Consider the following 18,741-nt stretch of genomic DNA (forward strand, 5'->3'; position numbering starts at 1 on the left):
GGAGTTTGGATAATGGCCGTATTACGTCAATTACAGAAATATTCTTGACGGATTTATTTTTATTTCAGCAGTTGCATCAGAAACCTTTTCAATAGATGAATAGCATACAACATGGCCGTAATTATGTTAAAAGCAGGGTCCAGCTTCATGAACATTAAGATATTAAGTTAATGAGCCTTCCTTAAAATTTGTAATGTTTTCCTGTGGTTAATATTTTCAGTTCAAGGGTTCCTTAAGGTTAAGGAATATTCATAAAACTGAACCCTTTTTTGTTGATTATCCTTTTTATTGTTTTTTAATGTTTACTATTATAGATATACATTTATGTAGTAAATTATGCTGATTTCCTTTCATACGGATGTAGTACTGGTTTACCCAGTGCAGTACGGTCGTACGAGACAGTTTTACATTTACTGTAAAGAATGCAAGCACCGCGATTTGAATTTTTGTTGAAAATGTCACACAACCACAGGTTGCCATTTGTATACCGAGTATTTTGTTTCTAAGCAAGGTTTTCGTTAAAAAGTTAGAGTTTTCAAAATGACAGGATATTTTTAGCGAGTTATATGGGGAAATTACAATTAGTTACGATACGAAATAACTCTTCTATGTGCGAATTTGAAGGATAAAGATTGAGTTTATCTTGTCAAGATTATTTTTATTCCCATTTTGATGAAATCATTACCATACTAATACACTGCAATTTAATGCCGATATAAAAAATCAAGAAGACTGGGAATTCCAGTATATCTGCATATCAGGTAATTATAATATATAAGAAACTTTAACTTACATTTGTGCTAATCAGTTTACACTGTGAAAACCTTACACCCAATACCTTCATAGACCAACAAGCATAACTAGCATAGTTTAAAGTTACATTTTTTAATTAAAAAGAGTAACATCTGGAATTTTTGGGTGATTATTCAAGTTATTTTATCCAAAGTTAGATTGATCTCATACATCGATGTTTGTTAAGAATGAAGTTACAAGTAAGCATAACGAGAAAACGGGGAGGGGCTTGTTGCCGGGCATGGCCCTAGTACAGTGTAACAGAGTGATCTCAGCCTCTGTTGACATTTAAGTAAGTGAAAATAAGGAAATATCCTAAATTCAAAGAGTGCATTTTCTGGCCTCAATATTATTTTTATACCTCAAAAATTGCATCAAAATTATCTAAATATTATATGCGGTACACAAAGGCATCAAATTGATATATATATATCCACTCTCTCATCTACACGTGTATCGTTTTTGATATTGGTTGAAAGCAAAATGGTACGAAAAACAGGAACTCAGTGCATATATTTCTTTAAACATTTTAATGAAAACAACATAAATTATATATATATTCACAAACTAACAAACCTACATATAGAAGGAATATATACCCTAGCTTTTGCATGACATTATTCTTATTTACATTTAAAAACTAAAATAAACTGAAAATTTCACATATCTTTCCAAAAATGGTGATAAGAATTAAGTTAATAATTAAAAGATATACATTGATTGCTTAAATAGTCATGCGTTAAATAAACCTTGTATCTTGTCCCTAGGACACACTTACAAATTTGAAGTATGTTTAGTTGTCTTGTACTGTAAATCATTTTAGTTCAAGAGACACAAATTTTTGTGTAATTTAGTCACAGAGGTCAAACGAGAATGCAAATGTTTTGTGAATAAAATGGTAATTACTATCGTGAATATGCTAACAACCCTCGATCGTTAATTAATGTATTTGCGAATATGTTTGGAAATTGAACCAAGATGCAAAATATAATATGCATACGTGAAAACAAAGTATTTACAGTACATTATATTGATTTGGTTGCTTACATATTTCAAGTAGGTTCTTTTCTGTTTTCTGATTTTGGTAGGAATTAATTGTTACAATGTGTTGCAAGCATCATATATTTTCAGAAAGATAATTTTTCACACAAACTATAATGGCATAATACTTGACGGTGGTCAATACCTACCCTCAAGGGCAGATAACTCTGTAATATGCAAAGAAGGAATAGTGACAGGAAATGACCTCGGTTCCCACATGAGCTGCAGTCATTGGCTGGCTATGGTTGCAGTGAGTAGGTTGTTAGCGCATGATTTAAGCTTTGAGGGAAATTGGAACTTGCCAAATTCTTTGGATCTTGAATTGACCTTTGAACACAGCATTATTTCAAAAGCCTAGTGGGACCCTTTTGTTAAGATTGCTAGAACACCAGATGACGGAGCTCTCATCACGTTCTACACATCTCAAAGTTTAAATCCAGAATGAATTGCAGCAACCCCAAAAGTCAAATTCTCGTAAGTCACCATTTTGAATCCACATTGTCGTATCAGTGAAGCAAATTCTTCCTGAAAAGAGATGAAATAAATAACATTTATATACATGTAAAGCATTGCCTTATTTACTTTCTCGTCCCTGACATTTCATAACGGACTGTTCAAGCATTTAAATGAAAAGTGTAAGCTAATGGCTAACTAATACATCCGCTGTCCTCCATTTGTGTCCATGTCAACTGAACGACATTATTGCTTTCTTAAAATAGCAGTCCCTTTAGGTTCCTAATTTTGTTTAATTTGGTAACTATGACACAATTAAATTGCATTTTGATGTTTTAAAAACTATACCCATTGCATTCATCATCAGACAATATCTGAATTTTAACCAATCAGGTCTCCATAATAATTCCATGGTAACTGTTATCAACAATATGATATATCAACTTATACTCTTCCATATGTTACAACAACTGGCCAAATTTAAAGAAAAGAAAAGAATTACATTCTATTTTGTAATTAATAATCACTTAAATAATATAACATGAAAGGAACAACAAGAAAGAAGAAATTAATGGTTAGTTTATCACGTAAGATTTTTTTCTCCTCACAAAATCTAGAAACAAGAAAATATTTTTGGTCTGAAAAAGATAAAAGATGTTAAACTATAAACCTGAAAACAAAATACATTTGTGATATTTTATGGTAAAAATGAAAAATGTTGCATTAGCTTGATATTTGTTACAACAAATTCATAAAAGACACCAATTGAATGATAACAACAACTGAACAGACAATAAGATTATTTCTCTATAATAATTCTTACTGAAAATGGCAAGCATTTTAATTTCTTTTTCAAAATCAATTTCATAAAGTGTTATGGTAAAAGAATCTGGTTCGGATATGTGTGAATTTACAGTTTATCAAATCGAAGACCACTTTGATGTGAACACTGACCCACATATGTAGAATACTTCATTGTCATAAAATCTGGGAGATAGCGCCCATTGAAACTGAATTACACCCTCAATATCTTATCATACGTATATTATATATAGCCCTTAGTTCTGCTAGTAAACAAAAAGCTGAAACTGTGAATGGGCTTTAAAAGCTTGTAAACAAAACCTGGGGATAGAGATAAATACCTTTTCAATGCTGTTACACTGTAATCATGTTTCTACATGTTGATTTGGCAGGTTTAGTAAATACTTTATACAATATTCTTTTATTAGATCTAATTTGAGAATAGCATTTCATTACTGACTGTTGTTATTTAAAAAACGTATTTCCATGTCCAATCGTGGACAATTCACATATTAGTACAATTTTATATACTATAAATTGTAAAGTACATATTTTATTTAAGAATTATTGATGTTACTATTTTTAACTTCATCGGGTTATGGAAGAAATTTTGTTTGCAAACTGTGTGAATTTATTTCATAACCCGATGAAGTTAAAAAATAGTAATATCAATGCTTTAATTATTTTTCAAACTACTTGATAAAATAAAATACGTTTAAACGTAGGATTCTATTGATTTTCCATTGGATTATTTTTCATAAATCAATACGCAACGTCGACTTCTCTATTGTGACATCATGATAACGTCAAGTATTAGCGCCATTCTCAGATTTTTTCTTCATAGCATGTGAAGGAAAAGGATCTGCCAATCAGAAAGTTGGATATAGTATGAAAACAAATAAAATTAGTTATTAATATGTACTCATATATTCTATATATTCACCTTCATGTTCCAGGGCAAGAACACAAGCTACCAACTTGAAGGCTTTTGATTTCAACTTAATTTGTTCGTTCCTACAGAATGATTTAAAAAAAATTGCACATTTCTCATATTTGGCCAGGCACCTGGCGGATCAGACCCACCGTTTAAAATCAAAATTGGTTCCCCTTCACCCAAGGAAGCTTTAGACCAAATTGCAACTAAACGTCTTCATTTATAGAGAAGAAAGATTTCAAAGAATTGGCTACATTTCCCTACTGGGCCACGCCCCTCAGGTCCCTGGGGTTTAGACCAACCGTTTATACAAAATTGGTTCCCCTTCACCCGAGGAAGTTTAATTTCAGACCAAATTAGAACCAAATCCCTTTCATTCCTACAGAAGAGGAATTTTAAGGCATCTGCTAGCCAATAGTTTTCCCCTAAATATAAATAGATAGGAGTGGGGAGGGAGAATAAACTATAATCAGCTAGCCAATAGTTTCCCTGCTAGAAATAAAAACAAGGAAGGGTGTAACAAACCAGCTAGTCCATAGTTTTCCCAGCCAAGAAATAAATCTAGAAGGTTGACAAATCAGCTAGTCAATAGTTTCCCCAGTCTAAAAATAAATCTAGAGGGTGGACAAATCAGCTAGCCAATCGTTTCCCCAGCCTAGTATTAAATCTAGAGGATGGACAAATCAGCCAGTCAATAGTTTCCCCAGTCTAGAAATAAATTTCGAGGGTGGACAAATCAGTTAGCCAATAGTTTCCCCAGCCCAACATCAAATCTAGAGGATGGACAAATCAGCTTGTCAATAGTTTCCCTAGTCTAGAAATAAATTTCGAGGGTGGACAAATCAGTTAGCCAATAGTTTCCCCAGTCTAAAAATAAATCTAGAGGGTGGACAAATCAGCTAGTCAATAGCTTCCCAAGTCTAGAAATAAATCTAGAGGTTGGACAAATCAGCTAGCCAATAGTTTCCCCAGTCTAGAAATAAATCTAGAGGTTGGACAAATCAGCTAGCAAATAGTTTCCCCAGCCTAAAATCAAATCTAGAGGATGGACAATCCAGCTAGTCAATAGTTTCCCAAGCCAAGAATTAAATCTAGAGGGTGGACAAATCAGCTAGTCAATAGTTTCCCCAGCCTAGTATTGAATCTAGAGGATGGACAAATCAGCTAGTCAATAGTTTCCCTAGTCTAAAAATAAATCTAGAGGATGGACAAATCAGCTAGTCAATAGTTTCCCCAGTCTAGAAATAAATCTAGAGGTTGTACAAATCAGCTAGCAAATAGTTTCCCCAGCCAAGAATTAAATCTAGAGGGTGGACAAATCAGCTAGTCAATAGTTTCCCCAGCCAAGAATTAAATCTAGAGGGTGGACAAATAATCTAGCCAATAGTTTCCCCAGTCTAGAAATAAATCTAGAGGATGGACAAATCAGCTAGACAATAGTTTCCCCAGCCTAAAATCAAATCTAGAGGTTGGACAATCCAGCTAGTCAATAGTTTCCCTAGTCTAGAAATAAATTTCGAGGGTGGACAAATCAGTAAGCCAATAGTTTCCCCAGTCTAGAAATAAATCTAGAGGGTGGACAAATCAGCTAGTCAATAGTTTCCCCAGTCTAGAAATAAATCTAGAGGTTGGACAAATCAGCTAGCAAATAGTTCCCCCAGCCTAAAATCAAATCTAGAGGATGGACAATCCAGCTAGTCAATAGTTTCCCAAGCCAAGAATTAAATCTAGAGGGTGGGCAAATCAGCTAGTCAATAGTTTCCCCAGCCTAGTATTGAATCTAGAGGATGGACAAATCAGCTAGTCAATAGTTTCCCTAGTCTAGAAATAAATCTAGAGGATGGACAAATCAGCTAGTCAATAGTTTCCCTAGTCTAGAAATAAATCTAGAGGATGGACAAATCAGCTAGCCAATAGTTTCCCCAGTCTAGAAATAAATCTAGAGGTTGGACAAATCAGCTAGCAAATAGTTTCCCCAGCCTAAAATCAAATCTAGAGGATGGACAATCCAGCTAGTCAATAGTTTCCCCAGCCAAGAATTAAATCTAGAGGGTGGACAAATCAGCTAGCCAATAGTTTCCCCAGTCTAGAAATAAATCTAGAGGATGGACAAATCAGCTAGCCAATAGTTTCCCCAGTCTAGAAATAAATCTAGAGGGTGGACAAATCACAGCATTCCAGCTATAATCTAGTCAATAGTTTCCCCAGCCTAGAATTGAATCTAGAGGATGGACAAATCAGCTAGTCAATAGTTTCCCTAGTCTAGAAATAAATCTAGAGGATGGACAAATCAGCTAGCCAATAGTTTCCCCAGTCTAGAAATAAATCTAGAGGGTGGACAAATCGGACAAATCAGCTAGTCAATAGTTTCCCTAGTCTAGAAATAAATCTAGAGGATGGACAAATCAGCTAGCCAATAGTTTCCCCAGTCTAGAAATAAATCTAGAGGGTGGACAAATCAGCTAGCCAATAGTTCCCCCAGCCTAGTATTGAATCTAGAGGATGGACAAATCAGCTAGTCAATAGTTTCCCTAGTCTAGAAATAAATTTCGAGGGTGGACAAATCAGCTAGTCAATAGTTTTCCCAGCCTAGAATTAAATCTAGAGGATGGACAATCCAGCTAGTCAATAGTTTCCCCAGCCAAGAATTAAATCTAGAGGGTTAATATTTAATTAAGAGGGGAAAGAATAAGCTAGTTATATTTTCCCCTATAGAAATAAATCGAGAGTTGGAAAGAATCAGCTAGCTAATTTGCCCCCCCCCCCCCCCCCGCAAAAAAAAAATAATTAAAAGGGGGAGAGGAGGAAAGAATATTCCCCTTAAAAAATAATTGAAATTATTGAGAGGGAGAAAGAATCAGCTTTCAAATATTTTTCCTGTTTAAGTAAATTGAGAGGGGAGTAGGGAAACAAATCAGCTAGTCAATAGTTTCCCCCTAGAAATAAATCAAGAAGGGGGAAAGAATCAACTAGCCAATTCTTTCCCCGGGGAACTATTAGAGAGGGAAAGAGATGACTTCTTCACGTGTATTAGTATATCAAAGTTGAACATCTCATTAGATTTCATAATAATCATGAGTCAGGCTAATCAGGTTTTGTATCTGTTATAAGAAACCGTTTCTGACTATGATGTAATCTGACTAAACAGAAGTCTCTATCATTTTTAAAATCTAAATTTACTCCACAAAATTTGGAGATTTCATTGCTATTGCTTAAAATCAAGACATTTTAGAAGTTTTAAAGGGACAATTCAGGCTAAAAGAACATTAAAATTTGTACATATATCGGAAAAAACCCAGTTCTAATGGAAATTAGATCAGTTGGTTTTACTGTTATATGCAAGAAAAGCCCATGGTGGTGAAATGCGTGTTGAGTGTTCAAACTCGCTCGCTGTCCGCCATTACACATTGTGGTCGAACTTCTTGTATGCCGAACCCTGTCCCTTGCTCGTATAGTAATGCTACTTTTGTCTAGAACTGCTCAAATCGCTCTGACAAAAGTGTGTTTACCTTATTAGGTGAATTGGCTCGTCTAAAAAAAATCATTTTATCACCTCCCAGTGGTTATGTAGTTCATTTGTTAAACGTGCGTGACGTTGGCTCGGGTATAGATACAGCGAACATATTTTACCTGCTGAATCGTATTGATCAACTATTTATAATTACAACGGTATAGATTAAAATACTGAACAATGACGTGGAATTTGTCAATATTTTATGTTATATGTTTCATAAGAAATGTAGAGCAATACATTTATGCCATATTTTGCTTCTTGGTTATGTAAAAGAATTAGCCTGAGTGAAATGTCCCTTTAAAAGAAAGGCTAAGCTATTTTTGTATTCAGACATTTTCTTAAAGAAAGAAGTTTGCCTTGATGATAAGATTGACGACTTCCATGGAGGCAGCTAAAGCTTTTAATTGTATTTTTATTATCTTGTAGCCACTAGATGTTAATTCACATGCAGCTAAGATTAGGACGGTTTATAGAGAGAAATATAGATTAAATTCCACTGATATCACTGTAAACAGTGCTGGATCCTGGCCAAATAGGAACGGCTCTTATTCACAACCGCATTCCATACAGATCTCTACCGATATTATCTGGTCAGGATGTCTATTTCATGCTTAGCTAATAGGTGCCAAGTGGTTATAATGTATCTACTTTGTTTGATAAAATAGAGAACAATTTTAGATAAGTTGTTAACAATTGGAAAAAAATAAATGAAAATGTATATTTTTTCTTTAATTATTAATTATTTTTTCCATTAGATTAAAGGAGTACATGTATAATAGAACATTTACTTTAAATCATATTGATTGGTTACACGGGTAATATTTCTTCATGTGAATTTCACATGAACCGGGGCAAAAAAGTGAATTTCACATAAAAATCTTCATGTGAATTTCACGTGAAAAATCTTCATGTGAATTTTACGTGAAAAATCTACATTTGAATTTCACGTCAAAAATCTTCATGTGAGTTTCACCTGAATTTCACATGAAAAATTTCATGTAAATTTCACGTGAAAGGGCCTTCACGGGAAATTCTTGTGAAATTCATGTGAAAAAATTAACGTGTAATTCACATGAAGAAATATTGCCTGTGGTGCCCTGGTAAAATGTCATGAGATTATAATAATGAGACTTTTAGATCTGAAGCTCACTACATCTACATGTTACTCTCTCTCCTTATATATATAGCTTTGTACACTTTCACCCTCAAATGACCAGCAGGGCCACGGTTGCCAATTAAGTGGATAAGATGCCTCGACATATTACCACAAGGTCTCTACCTCTAGGTCACAGTTCCAATCTGATATGGCCTTATGGGGCAGTACTGATGGCTGGTTGGTGGTTTTTCTTCAGGTATTTTAGCTTTCCTTTAACTCCTAAACCTGGCACGTCCTTAAATGACCCTGATTGTTGATTTAAATAGGATGTTTAACTTATCAAAGGAAACCAAGGTAAAAAAAACTTTGGATTGTCTCCCTTTATGTAACACCCACCCACACCAAATCTGACCATAACAACCATAGACACAGCAGTCGCTGTGAAGGTATTTCACAACTCAAACAAACACTGTGCAGGTGTTTGCCCTAGGCTCTTAGCATATCATTACTACAAGTATGCACATGCCTTTATAGAATAAATACATGACAGGCCCATGTTAAAAAACAAATACTTTAGAAAGTGAGTATACAAAGTATTGTCTGCTTAAGGCATAACCTTAGAAGAAAATATAGATGTTCATATGAATTAAAAACCAATAAATATAAGTACATGAACAACAAAAAATAATTATAACTGTCCTCCAGGAGGCTGTCTTAGATCTATATTCCACCAAATGTAAACGGCATAATTCTAAAAAAAAGTGGAGGCGTCTTAATTGTTCTGACATAGCTGATAGCTGTGTATGTATAAATACATGTATTACAGAAAATAATATCTTCACATGTTACATAATATGCCAGCGTAATTTTTTCATTAACATTAAGATTATAGATAACAAGAATTTGTCAATATGTGCAATATGTAGAGGTTTCTTTCCATTTCAATATGTAGAGGTTTCTTTCCATTTCAATATGTAGAGGTTTCTTTCCATTTCAATATGTAGAGGTTTCTTTCAATTTCAATATGTAGAGGTTTCTTTCCATTTCAATATGTAGAGGTTTCTTTCCATTTGAGTAATATGACATAACATTCAAATTGTGTTAATGATAACTTACTTTAAAATGCATGTGAACTAATCTAATATTACAGTTATCTAATGTAATGATTTGATTCTGGTTCCTGTGGATCTTTTAACAGCCTGGATGAATGGGTTCAATTAATTATAAAGGAATGTGTAAAATTCAGCTAATCAAAAAAAAAAAAGAGAAACAGTATGCAATGTATGTCAGAACCTCTCCATGTAGATTTCAGACTAGGAATCCAGAGATAGATGGCTCATTGTAAAGCGTATGACTACGCTACACCAATTGGTTTGGTTTTAATACAGTAGTTTTAAATCTTGTTAACAGCCAGGGTCATATTAGGACGTGTTAGGTTTAGATGGTGGAGGAAAGCAGGAGGACCCAGGGCAAAACCACCAACCTGTGGCAAGTACCTGGCAACTGCCCCATTTCGGATTTGTACTTGCAATCAAAAAGTGGAGGGCTTGTGGTAATATATTTGGACATCCTAACCACTCAGCTACAGTGGTCCATAGAATATATTGGTTATAATACATGCCGACACTATCGATTTGATGTACATGTATCATTATTGTATCTCTGTATGGATTTGATGTACATGTATCATTATTGTATCTCTGTATCTCTGATAAAAATACAGATCCTTATTATCACTACGTTTGATATGAGGATCTGACAGCATCCCATTAGGGGTCACGTCAGGATGACCTTTGGAAATGGCCAATCAAATTGGCACTGCCAGAATCTTGACTGGGGACGAACTAGTTTGAAAAAGCTGTCCGAATTATTTTCTTGCATGTAGTCATCTCGCCCAAAAAGCATAGCAATGCTGAATGTATATGCTTACTGGGACGAAATAGCGTTATCAATTGACGTAGAAATGTGTAGAAAATGTATTTGATCTGGAGTACACGTGGTAAAAGGTCATCCGAACGTGACCCCATATGGGATATTGTCAGATCCTATATTGAATGGAGTGGTTATACGGATCTGTATTTTATTCAGATTGTCTCTGTATCGATTTGATGTACATGTATCATTATTGTATCTCTGTATCAATTTGATGTACATGTATCATTATTGTATCTCTGTATTGATTTGATGTACATGTACCATTATGTATCCCTGTATCGATTTGATGTACATGTATCATTATTGTATCTCTGTATGGATTTGATGTACATGTATCATTATTGTATCTCTGTATGGATTTGATGTACATGTATCATTATTGTATCTCTGTATTGATTTGATGTACATGTACCATTATTGTATCCCTGTATCGATTTGATGTACATGTATCATTATTGTATCTCTGTATTGATTTGATGTACATGTATCATCATTGTATCTCTGTATCAATTTGATGTACATGTATCATTATTGTATCTCTGTATCGATTTGATGTACATGTATCATTATTGTATCTCTGTATCGATTTGATGTACATGTATCATTATTATATCTCTGTATTGATTTGATGTACATGTATCATTATTGTATCTCTGTATGGATTTGATGTTCATGTATCATTATTGTATCTATGTATGGATTTGATGTTCATGTATCATTATTGTATCTCTGTATCAATTTGATGTACATGTATCATTATTGTATCTCTGTATCGATTTGATGTACATGTATCATTATTGTATCTCTGTATCGATTTGATGTACATGTATCATTATTGTATCCCTGTTATATGACCACTTGTTTTGCATTTTGTGAACTGGAGCTGAAAATAAAATATCTTGAAACCAGGTGCACATGGTCATTAGAGCCCAAACACCTATGTATCCTAGCTAGGTGAATCACTGGGCAGGTCCTATTGCTACTAAGGCCTACATCTTACAGGTGAGACACATACCTACAGGCTAATTAAAGGTGTACAAAGGTAAATGTCAGCAACTATCCCTTGTGATATATATGTTATGTCTGACTCCCAGCACCCACCCAAAGGGACACACAAAATATAAGCATGGGACTTTATATACATGTATAGGCACATGTTTATACTTATTTTTCCTATTTTGTGTTTTAAAACTTTTGACTCAAACTATTTATGCTTGACTAGCTGCAATATTGTAGCTGAAAACTTTTTGACAGATAATGTTGTCGTCTTTAGAGCTACAATTGATGCATATTACTGCTAATGGAGCAAAGTACTGATTATGCAAAACATTATTAAAACATATGTATGCATATATCGTACTTTTTTTAAATCACTTATCTACTAGACAATAAAACTGAACCGTATGCAAAATCTAATTTAAAGCAAGACATAATATTTTTCACATATAGATAGATATGAAGGTCTTTTCGAAAGAAAAGTATACGGCAAGTCTACAAATGATGAACTTGAAGCCTTGTAAAAAGTACAATAGATATTAAGATTAGTCGTAAGGTTTGTTTTGGACAAAAATAATATATAAATGCATGTATACACATGAAATAATTGGAAACCAATAAAAAAGTATAGAAAATTTTGCCCGAGTGATTACCTGAGGGAGTGCTCCACTAAGACACATATGCATAGGCCAAAAGGTATAGTAGACCGGCTACGTATATTCGTTCTAATGCTTGACATGAGGAAAAATTAAACTTATTTGAAAGAAATAATTAGGCACACTTTGAAGTCTTAATTTTGCGAAAAATCAAAACAAAGATGGATTTTTTCATGAATATACAAAAGATAAAGAAAATAGAAACCATCTTTGGAGATTTTAAATACACAATACAACGTAACTTGTAAACTGGATGTCACTTGACTAGCATATTTGGTCAGTATAGTCAGGTTTCCAGATTATACAGGTTTTAATGACTGGAAATTGAAAAGGAAAATGCCATACAATTACGTCAGAATACACCTGTGGAATTGACAAGTTATACTGTACTTTTAGAGCTTATCAAGTTAAGATTTATTGGGAAAACAGTTAAGTTAGAAAAAGGTAACCTTTCTTAGGAAGCCCATGATCCAAGAATCACTATTTGGGTAAGAGTATGGTAATGTAAATATGAACATGGGAGTATGGAGAGCCAAACTATTGCCCCGAGCCATTCCAAAGTAGTCTGCCTCGGAGAACTGATTAAATATAAACACAGTTGGAAATATGTACACTGCAGTCGTTCATAAAGGGGAAGTAACTCCTACATGTAAAATTACATTTTCTTTTACTCTTGATTAACGTCTGGAATAATGATCAACAATGTTTATAAAATAAAAGGCCAGATCGATGGACCAGCACCGCCGCCCTCCCATATTCACTTCTATGATTCTTCATCTATCAGTAATTCCAACATAATTTCCATTTGGACTGTGATAATTTATACCCAGGTCAAGTTCATTGCATGTTTATTGAAAGTGCAGGATTTTTTTTCAAATAATTTATAAAGCATCTTCCTAGAAACCTACAAAACAAATATATATTTTACAATGAAAGGTCATCTAGTTCAACAAAACAACATTCAACTTTGAAATAATAAAACCTCACATGAACACTTGTTCAGTTAATCAACTCGTGAGCTATCACTCATTATCATGAACTGTCAAGGTCATTCTAAAGGTCATTCTTAGGCAGACTTACATATAGTATGATCTATATGTTGTACCTACATGGTGGCTGCTAACACAGAATGAACCCATCACATGCCATCCAGAGTAAAGAGTTAGGTCTCTTACCTAGGCTACATAAACTTCCTAGCACAGACAAATCCATTTCTCAGTTTCCAGAGAAGCAAAAGGGCAATTATTGAAACTTCCTAGCACAGACAAATCCATTTCTCAGTTTCCAGAGAAGCAAAAGGGCAATTATTGACTGAGTATTTTAGTAATTAATTTTGGATTATCATACCTAAGCCTTAATATATACATATGCATAGGTAAATAGGCTGTTTCTTTCCAAAAGAAATATGGTAGCCACATGATTTGGTATCTGAAAGCTTTATGTAAATTAAACACATAAATCATGTGCTTCCTTCAGATAATGCTGTTACATCACATATTAAATGGATTATATTGCCTGTAATATGAATTCTGCACAGAAACAAAACTTGCATTATTAGTGACCTTTAGACAAAAATGGAAACAATCAGTTTTGGTAAATAAGGTGTGTATGAAGTTTGAACGTTAACTCAAGAGAAAACTCAAGTTATAACACAGGGCCCTCTCTGGCACCTCTATCAATACAGTGATATATATCCGCAATCTGTCTCCTGCAGGACACACAAAAATGATAAGACAAAATAAATGGTTTTTACCTGGTCTGGGAACTGTCGTATGCTCTCTACGAGATATTGGTATGATTTCCAGTCCCTGGCCAACACCTGTCCCATCACGGGGATAACTTGGAAGGAATAGTTGTCATATACACTGTCAAATTAAAACAAATATTGCATCAGACTTTTAATATTTCACAGGCATTTTGATAAATGTTAATCATTATCTAATATTACAAAATTACCATAATGGTTGTGGTATTCAGTAGTTTTCTTTTTTTTGTTTTTTCAATTTTTGTTTTCTTAATACTCCATTATTACGTTCTTGATCTATCTAATTTCTAAAAAAAAAAAAAAGAAAAGAAAATACAGTGGACTCCACTATCTGCAAAACTGTAATGCGAATATCATAATTCAATAAAAAAATATCTATAACAATAACGCTCAAACCAACTAATGGTCTCAGAGCAAAATCAAATCTTCAAACTAAAGGTAATTTTTTTTTTATTGATCCAATGTCCTCGATTTGGAAGCATCTAGCCTTCATTCTATATTATTTGACCCAATAAGTACTCTTCCCCCTTTTTGAGACCCGACGTTCATGAGTAATGATAATTAATGCTTACCTGCGGAGGAGGGGATTAGAAACATGACTAAACTCCAGGCACATAAACCGTCCTCCAGGTTTTAGTACACGATATGCTTCTTCTACCACCTGTTCAAAAATTGTGTATCATATAATATAAATAATATATAGATGGAAATTATATCAGTATTATTTTTTATTGAAAATCTTTCAATGATCTATTTTCATTTTGCTATCTCACATGAGCTTAATAAAATGAAAGAAAGGGAAATAACTCTATGTCATAATCTTATTTAAGTACCGGTATTTATGTTTTACAAAAGAGATTGCTTTGTGGCATTTCCAAATAATGAATTGTTTAGTTCAAAAACAGTCCCTTTTTTTTAAATTGGGCAAAGAGTGGAATAACAAAATTGGAACATATTTGGAATACAGAGCAAAACGGCTTCATTTCATAGGAACAATTACTGGAAAAGTTAAAAACTAAAAATAACTGGATATCAGAATTAGCAAAAATCAGAAGGGCAATCCCTTCAAAATGGAAAACTTTACTGCGAAACAATAATGAAAATGATAATAAATTTCTCCAAATCTCAGATGACCTAGTAGTTAAATATAAAAACAGTCTTCTGATTTTATTCAAGCATTTTGATAAGTGTATTAAGTTGATAATTTTTAACAAAGGTAATGAAATAAAATCCATCAAAAAATGGAATGAAAAATTTATGTTAAATTGGAATGCAACCTGGCTCTCTTTAAATGATATAATAATCGATAGAAAAATCAAGGATTTTCAATGGAGAAGTTATCATAGAATTTTAACGACTGAGTATAAACTTAAATTAATGCAAAAATCAAATGGTCTATGTAATCTATGTAAGAAAAAAGAAAAAACACAATATCACCTCTTTAGCAATTGTTTTTTCAATGAATCCATTTAGTACAAAATGGAAAAATTAACTAACGATTCCATTGCAACAAGCAATATTAATTATCAAAACTATATCAATCTATACAAAAAAGAAATAATTTTCCGAATCTCTAATTATGCGGATCATATAAATAAATGGTGTAATTTTGTAATATTCAACGCGAAATAGCAAATTTGGAAAGCAAGGATTCTAAAGAAATTTGAAAATGAAGAGCAAAACGCAGATTCTGTAGTGAGCGAGATAAAAAAACCCTGAAAATTAAAGCAGATAATCTACTAACATGTACAAATATTATTAAAAATCCTGTCATCATTGTTTTAATAGAGGCCTTAAAATTACATCTAAATAGCTAGTTAAATATGGTCAATTATTTTATTTTACCTTTATTCTGTTAAATTTAAGAAGATTGTATGTAAAATAATGAAGTGTGTGGTGAAATTGACAGAAAAAAATCTAGGGAATGAAAGAATAATGGATAGCTGAATGACAAAACTCAGTGCTATTAAATGAGTGAAAGGGTGAGATTCCAAAATGTGTGATTTTCTGTTAAATTTAAGAAGGCTGTATGTAAAATATTGAAGTGTGTGGTGAAATTGACAGAAAAAATCTAGGGAATGAAAGAATAATGGATTGTTGAATGACAGAACTCAGTGTTATTATATGAGCGAAAGGGTGAGATTCCAAAATGTAATATTTATACAAATATTAATTAATATTAATACAAAATAGTAATTCATAAATTATGAGAGAATGAAATAAGAATGTTGCATAATTATGTATCTGTATTTGCTGATTACTGAATAAAAATATATTTAGAAAGAAAAAAAGAAGTTTATAGTTCAGTTTAATAGCCTACCTTGTCTATATGGGTACAGTTACGAATACCAAATGCTATAGTATAGGCATCAAACTGATTGTCCTCAAATGACAGACTCTCGGCATTTCCCTGGACCCAAGAAAGACCTGGAATTAACAAAAACAAAACCTTTTTAATACATGTAAAACAAGATGATTTTTGTTATATATCCCAAATTAATTGCATGTTTTCATAAAACATATAAGGCTAATAAAGAAACTTGTATACATTATTTGTCTTTCCTGTCTGCATTGAATTAATATTTAAATGAACTTGACCTTCGAGGGTTTTATTAATTTAACAGCAAGGTCATGTAAGGACGTGCCAGTGGAGGAAATTCGAAGTACCCAGAGAAAAACCACTGACCAGTGGTCAGTACATGGCAACTGCCCCAGAACTCGCGACCCATATGTGGAGGGCTTGTGGTAATATGTCAAGACATCTTAACTACTTGGCTACCGCTGCTCCTGAACTTGAGGGGATGGCATGCATATAATGTCCAATCTGACATCTATGATACATATTTAAAAACATTTCAATATCTTACCTCCAACTAATCCCATTTCACAAGCTCTTACTTTCCCGACTTCCAGCATTTCCTTATTGATATCACAGACAGTAACATGGGTTTTTGACGAATTGACCTTTGACTCAGCCTCTTCATTAGATGAACTTGAAGAAGAGTCAGATGCTAAACAATCTTGATCCTCTGCATAATGCTGAGGAATACCAAAAGCCTGAGCTGAAATGTCTGTAGTTAAATCAAAGTCTGATTCGTCACCGGATTCTGTATTAGATATTACTTGTTTGTTCTCCAACGATTTTGTATATTCCAGGAATCTGAATGCAATGTCCCCTATAAATAGAAACAAGATCATTGTATCAGTTATCCAGCACTATCATTTTTATAAAATATTTCTACACACTAATGTATTTCAATCTAACTAAAATTTTATCTTCTATGTCCCTCTCCGTTGACTGTTCGCTTCTACGAGCGGACGGTTTGCGGAGAGCGACATATCTAATTTTAATTAGATTGTACTGTATTTAAATAGCACTTTAAATTTGTAGGGTCAATATTTCCTGGTTTTTTAACAGGCCATATTTACGGAGATTAAATTTACCATTCCTAAAGTTCTTTGAACTATTGTCCTTAGACATAATGATAAGAATTTGCAGATTTCAGTGAAAACGTGAAAATTTACCTGCTATGCCATAGCTAAAGGAACCAGTTTGAGTGTTATTTATACATTTGAGAAATCTTTCTGGAAAATCAATTGGAGGTGCATTTATTTTAAAGAAAAATAATTGTACTTCTTTTTTAGCTAACTGTTCACTGATGATTGATTACATTCTACTCTCCTTTTATACTTTCAAACAACTTGCTAGTTCACATATAGCATATATATTACCTGTGGGTATATAGTTGAAAGTCTATTCTGTAACACTTACGGGAAACTAACCGGATGCTCACTGGTTACCAATGATTGACCAATGCCCATTACTTATATACAGTCAAACTTGCCTTAGCGACCATCCCTTTGTAAAAATGGCTATAAAGATCATCTGTCTCTTTGGTGGACTTTATAGACAGGATTGTAACAATGTAATTATGTTACTGTACCTGTTCCACCAGCCACGTCCAGCAGCTTTGTCCCTGGGTGTGGGGCGAGTCTGGTAATAAATTGATCCTTCCATACTCGATGGATGCCCATACTCATAGCATCATTCATCAGGTCATAAGTGCCAGCAACATTTTTAAATACTTCATAGACTGAAAAAAAAAGATTTTTTTTCTTCCTAAAAAGATTGTTTGAATCAATTTAATGTAATCATCAACAATTTCGAATTTGAAATTAAGATTGGTGGACATTAGTAAAGTTAACATAATTTAAAGTCAAAATAAATGAAAATGCCAAAAATACCCAATTGCATTTATACCCAGTACATACATGTTTTAAACACAAAGCATGCATCTGATGCATCACCTCTAAGAAACATAAACAATGGTCAGAGGCCTCAACAAAATGTTAAGACATTTTTGTTATCATATTTAATTGAAGCTGACATTCACTGACATTGAGCAACTGGGTAAGTTGCATCAGTTTCATAACTAACCTCTTTCCTCTTTTTCCTGTTCTGGAATGGATTCGTAGCCAAAATGTGTTTGTTTTGATTCCACGTCATCCCGAGGTTGACACTTTCTGTTTACAGCGAAAGAAAAATGTCGTTTACACCGTTTAATTGTGTTCGGAATCTTTACCCGGCAACACAGCGCATGAAGTCGTATGGGCGCCGCCATATTGAATAAGTGTTCATTATGCAAACTTTACAAATAAAAAATCGAAAGTAATATAAACTCAAACATGAATAAATTTGTACAATCAGCATCATATTCCACGTCATCCCGAGGTTGACACTTTCTGTTTACAGCGAAA

At 33.5% G+C, this 18,741-nt stretch overlaps 1 protein-coding gene across 1 annotated transcript; it reads right to left on the reverse strand.

Annotated features, from left to right (window-relative positions):
* Nucleotides 1–1,341: 1,341 nt before the first annotated feature.
* Nucleotides 1,342–18,626, reverse strand: LOC138331991 (2-methoxy-6-polyprenyl-1,4-benzoquinol methylase, mitochondrial-like). The gene is made up of 7 exons (XM_069279900.1): nt 18,422–18,626; nt 17,928–18,077; nt 16,851–17,159; nt 16,304–16,410; nt 14,556–14,644; nt 13,972–14,083; nt 1,342–2,358 (listed from the first exon to the last, which is right to left on the reverse strand). Exons 1-7 carry the CDS (start codon nt 18,603–18,605, stop codon nt 2,257–2,259), a joined length of 1,053 nt encoding a protein of 350 aa, XP_069136001.1. The 5' UTR covers nt 18,606–18,626; the 3' UTR covers nt 1,342–2,256.
* Between the last annotated feature and the right edge of the window lie 115 nt (nt 18,627–18,741).

Source organism: Argopecten irradians, chromosome 9, assembly GCF_041381155.1.
Source record: "Argopecten irradians isolate NY chromosome 9, Ai_NY, whole genome shotgun sequence".
In the NCBI taxonomy this organism is placed as follows: Eukaryota; Metazoa; Mollusca; class Bivalvia; order Pectinida; family Pectinidae; genus Argopecten; species Argopecten irradians.

Excerpts from the sequence above, each read along its gene's own strand:
- LOC138331991 (XM_069279900.1), bottom strand. The coding sequence starts at position 18,605 with ATGGCGGCGCCCATACGACTTCATGCGCTGTGTTGCCGGGTAAAGATT. Across the intron at positions 18,078-18,421 it reads ACAGGAAAAAGAGGAAAGAG|TCTATGAAGTATTTAAAAAT; the intron begins GTTAGTTATGAA and ends TTTTTTTTTCAG. Across the intron at positions 2,359-13,971 it reads TACGACAGTTCCCAGACCAG|GAAGAATTTGCTTCACTGAT; the intron begins GTAAAAACCATT and ends ATCTCTTTTCAG.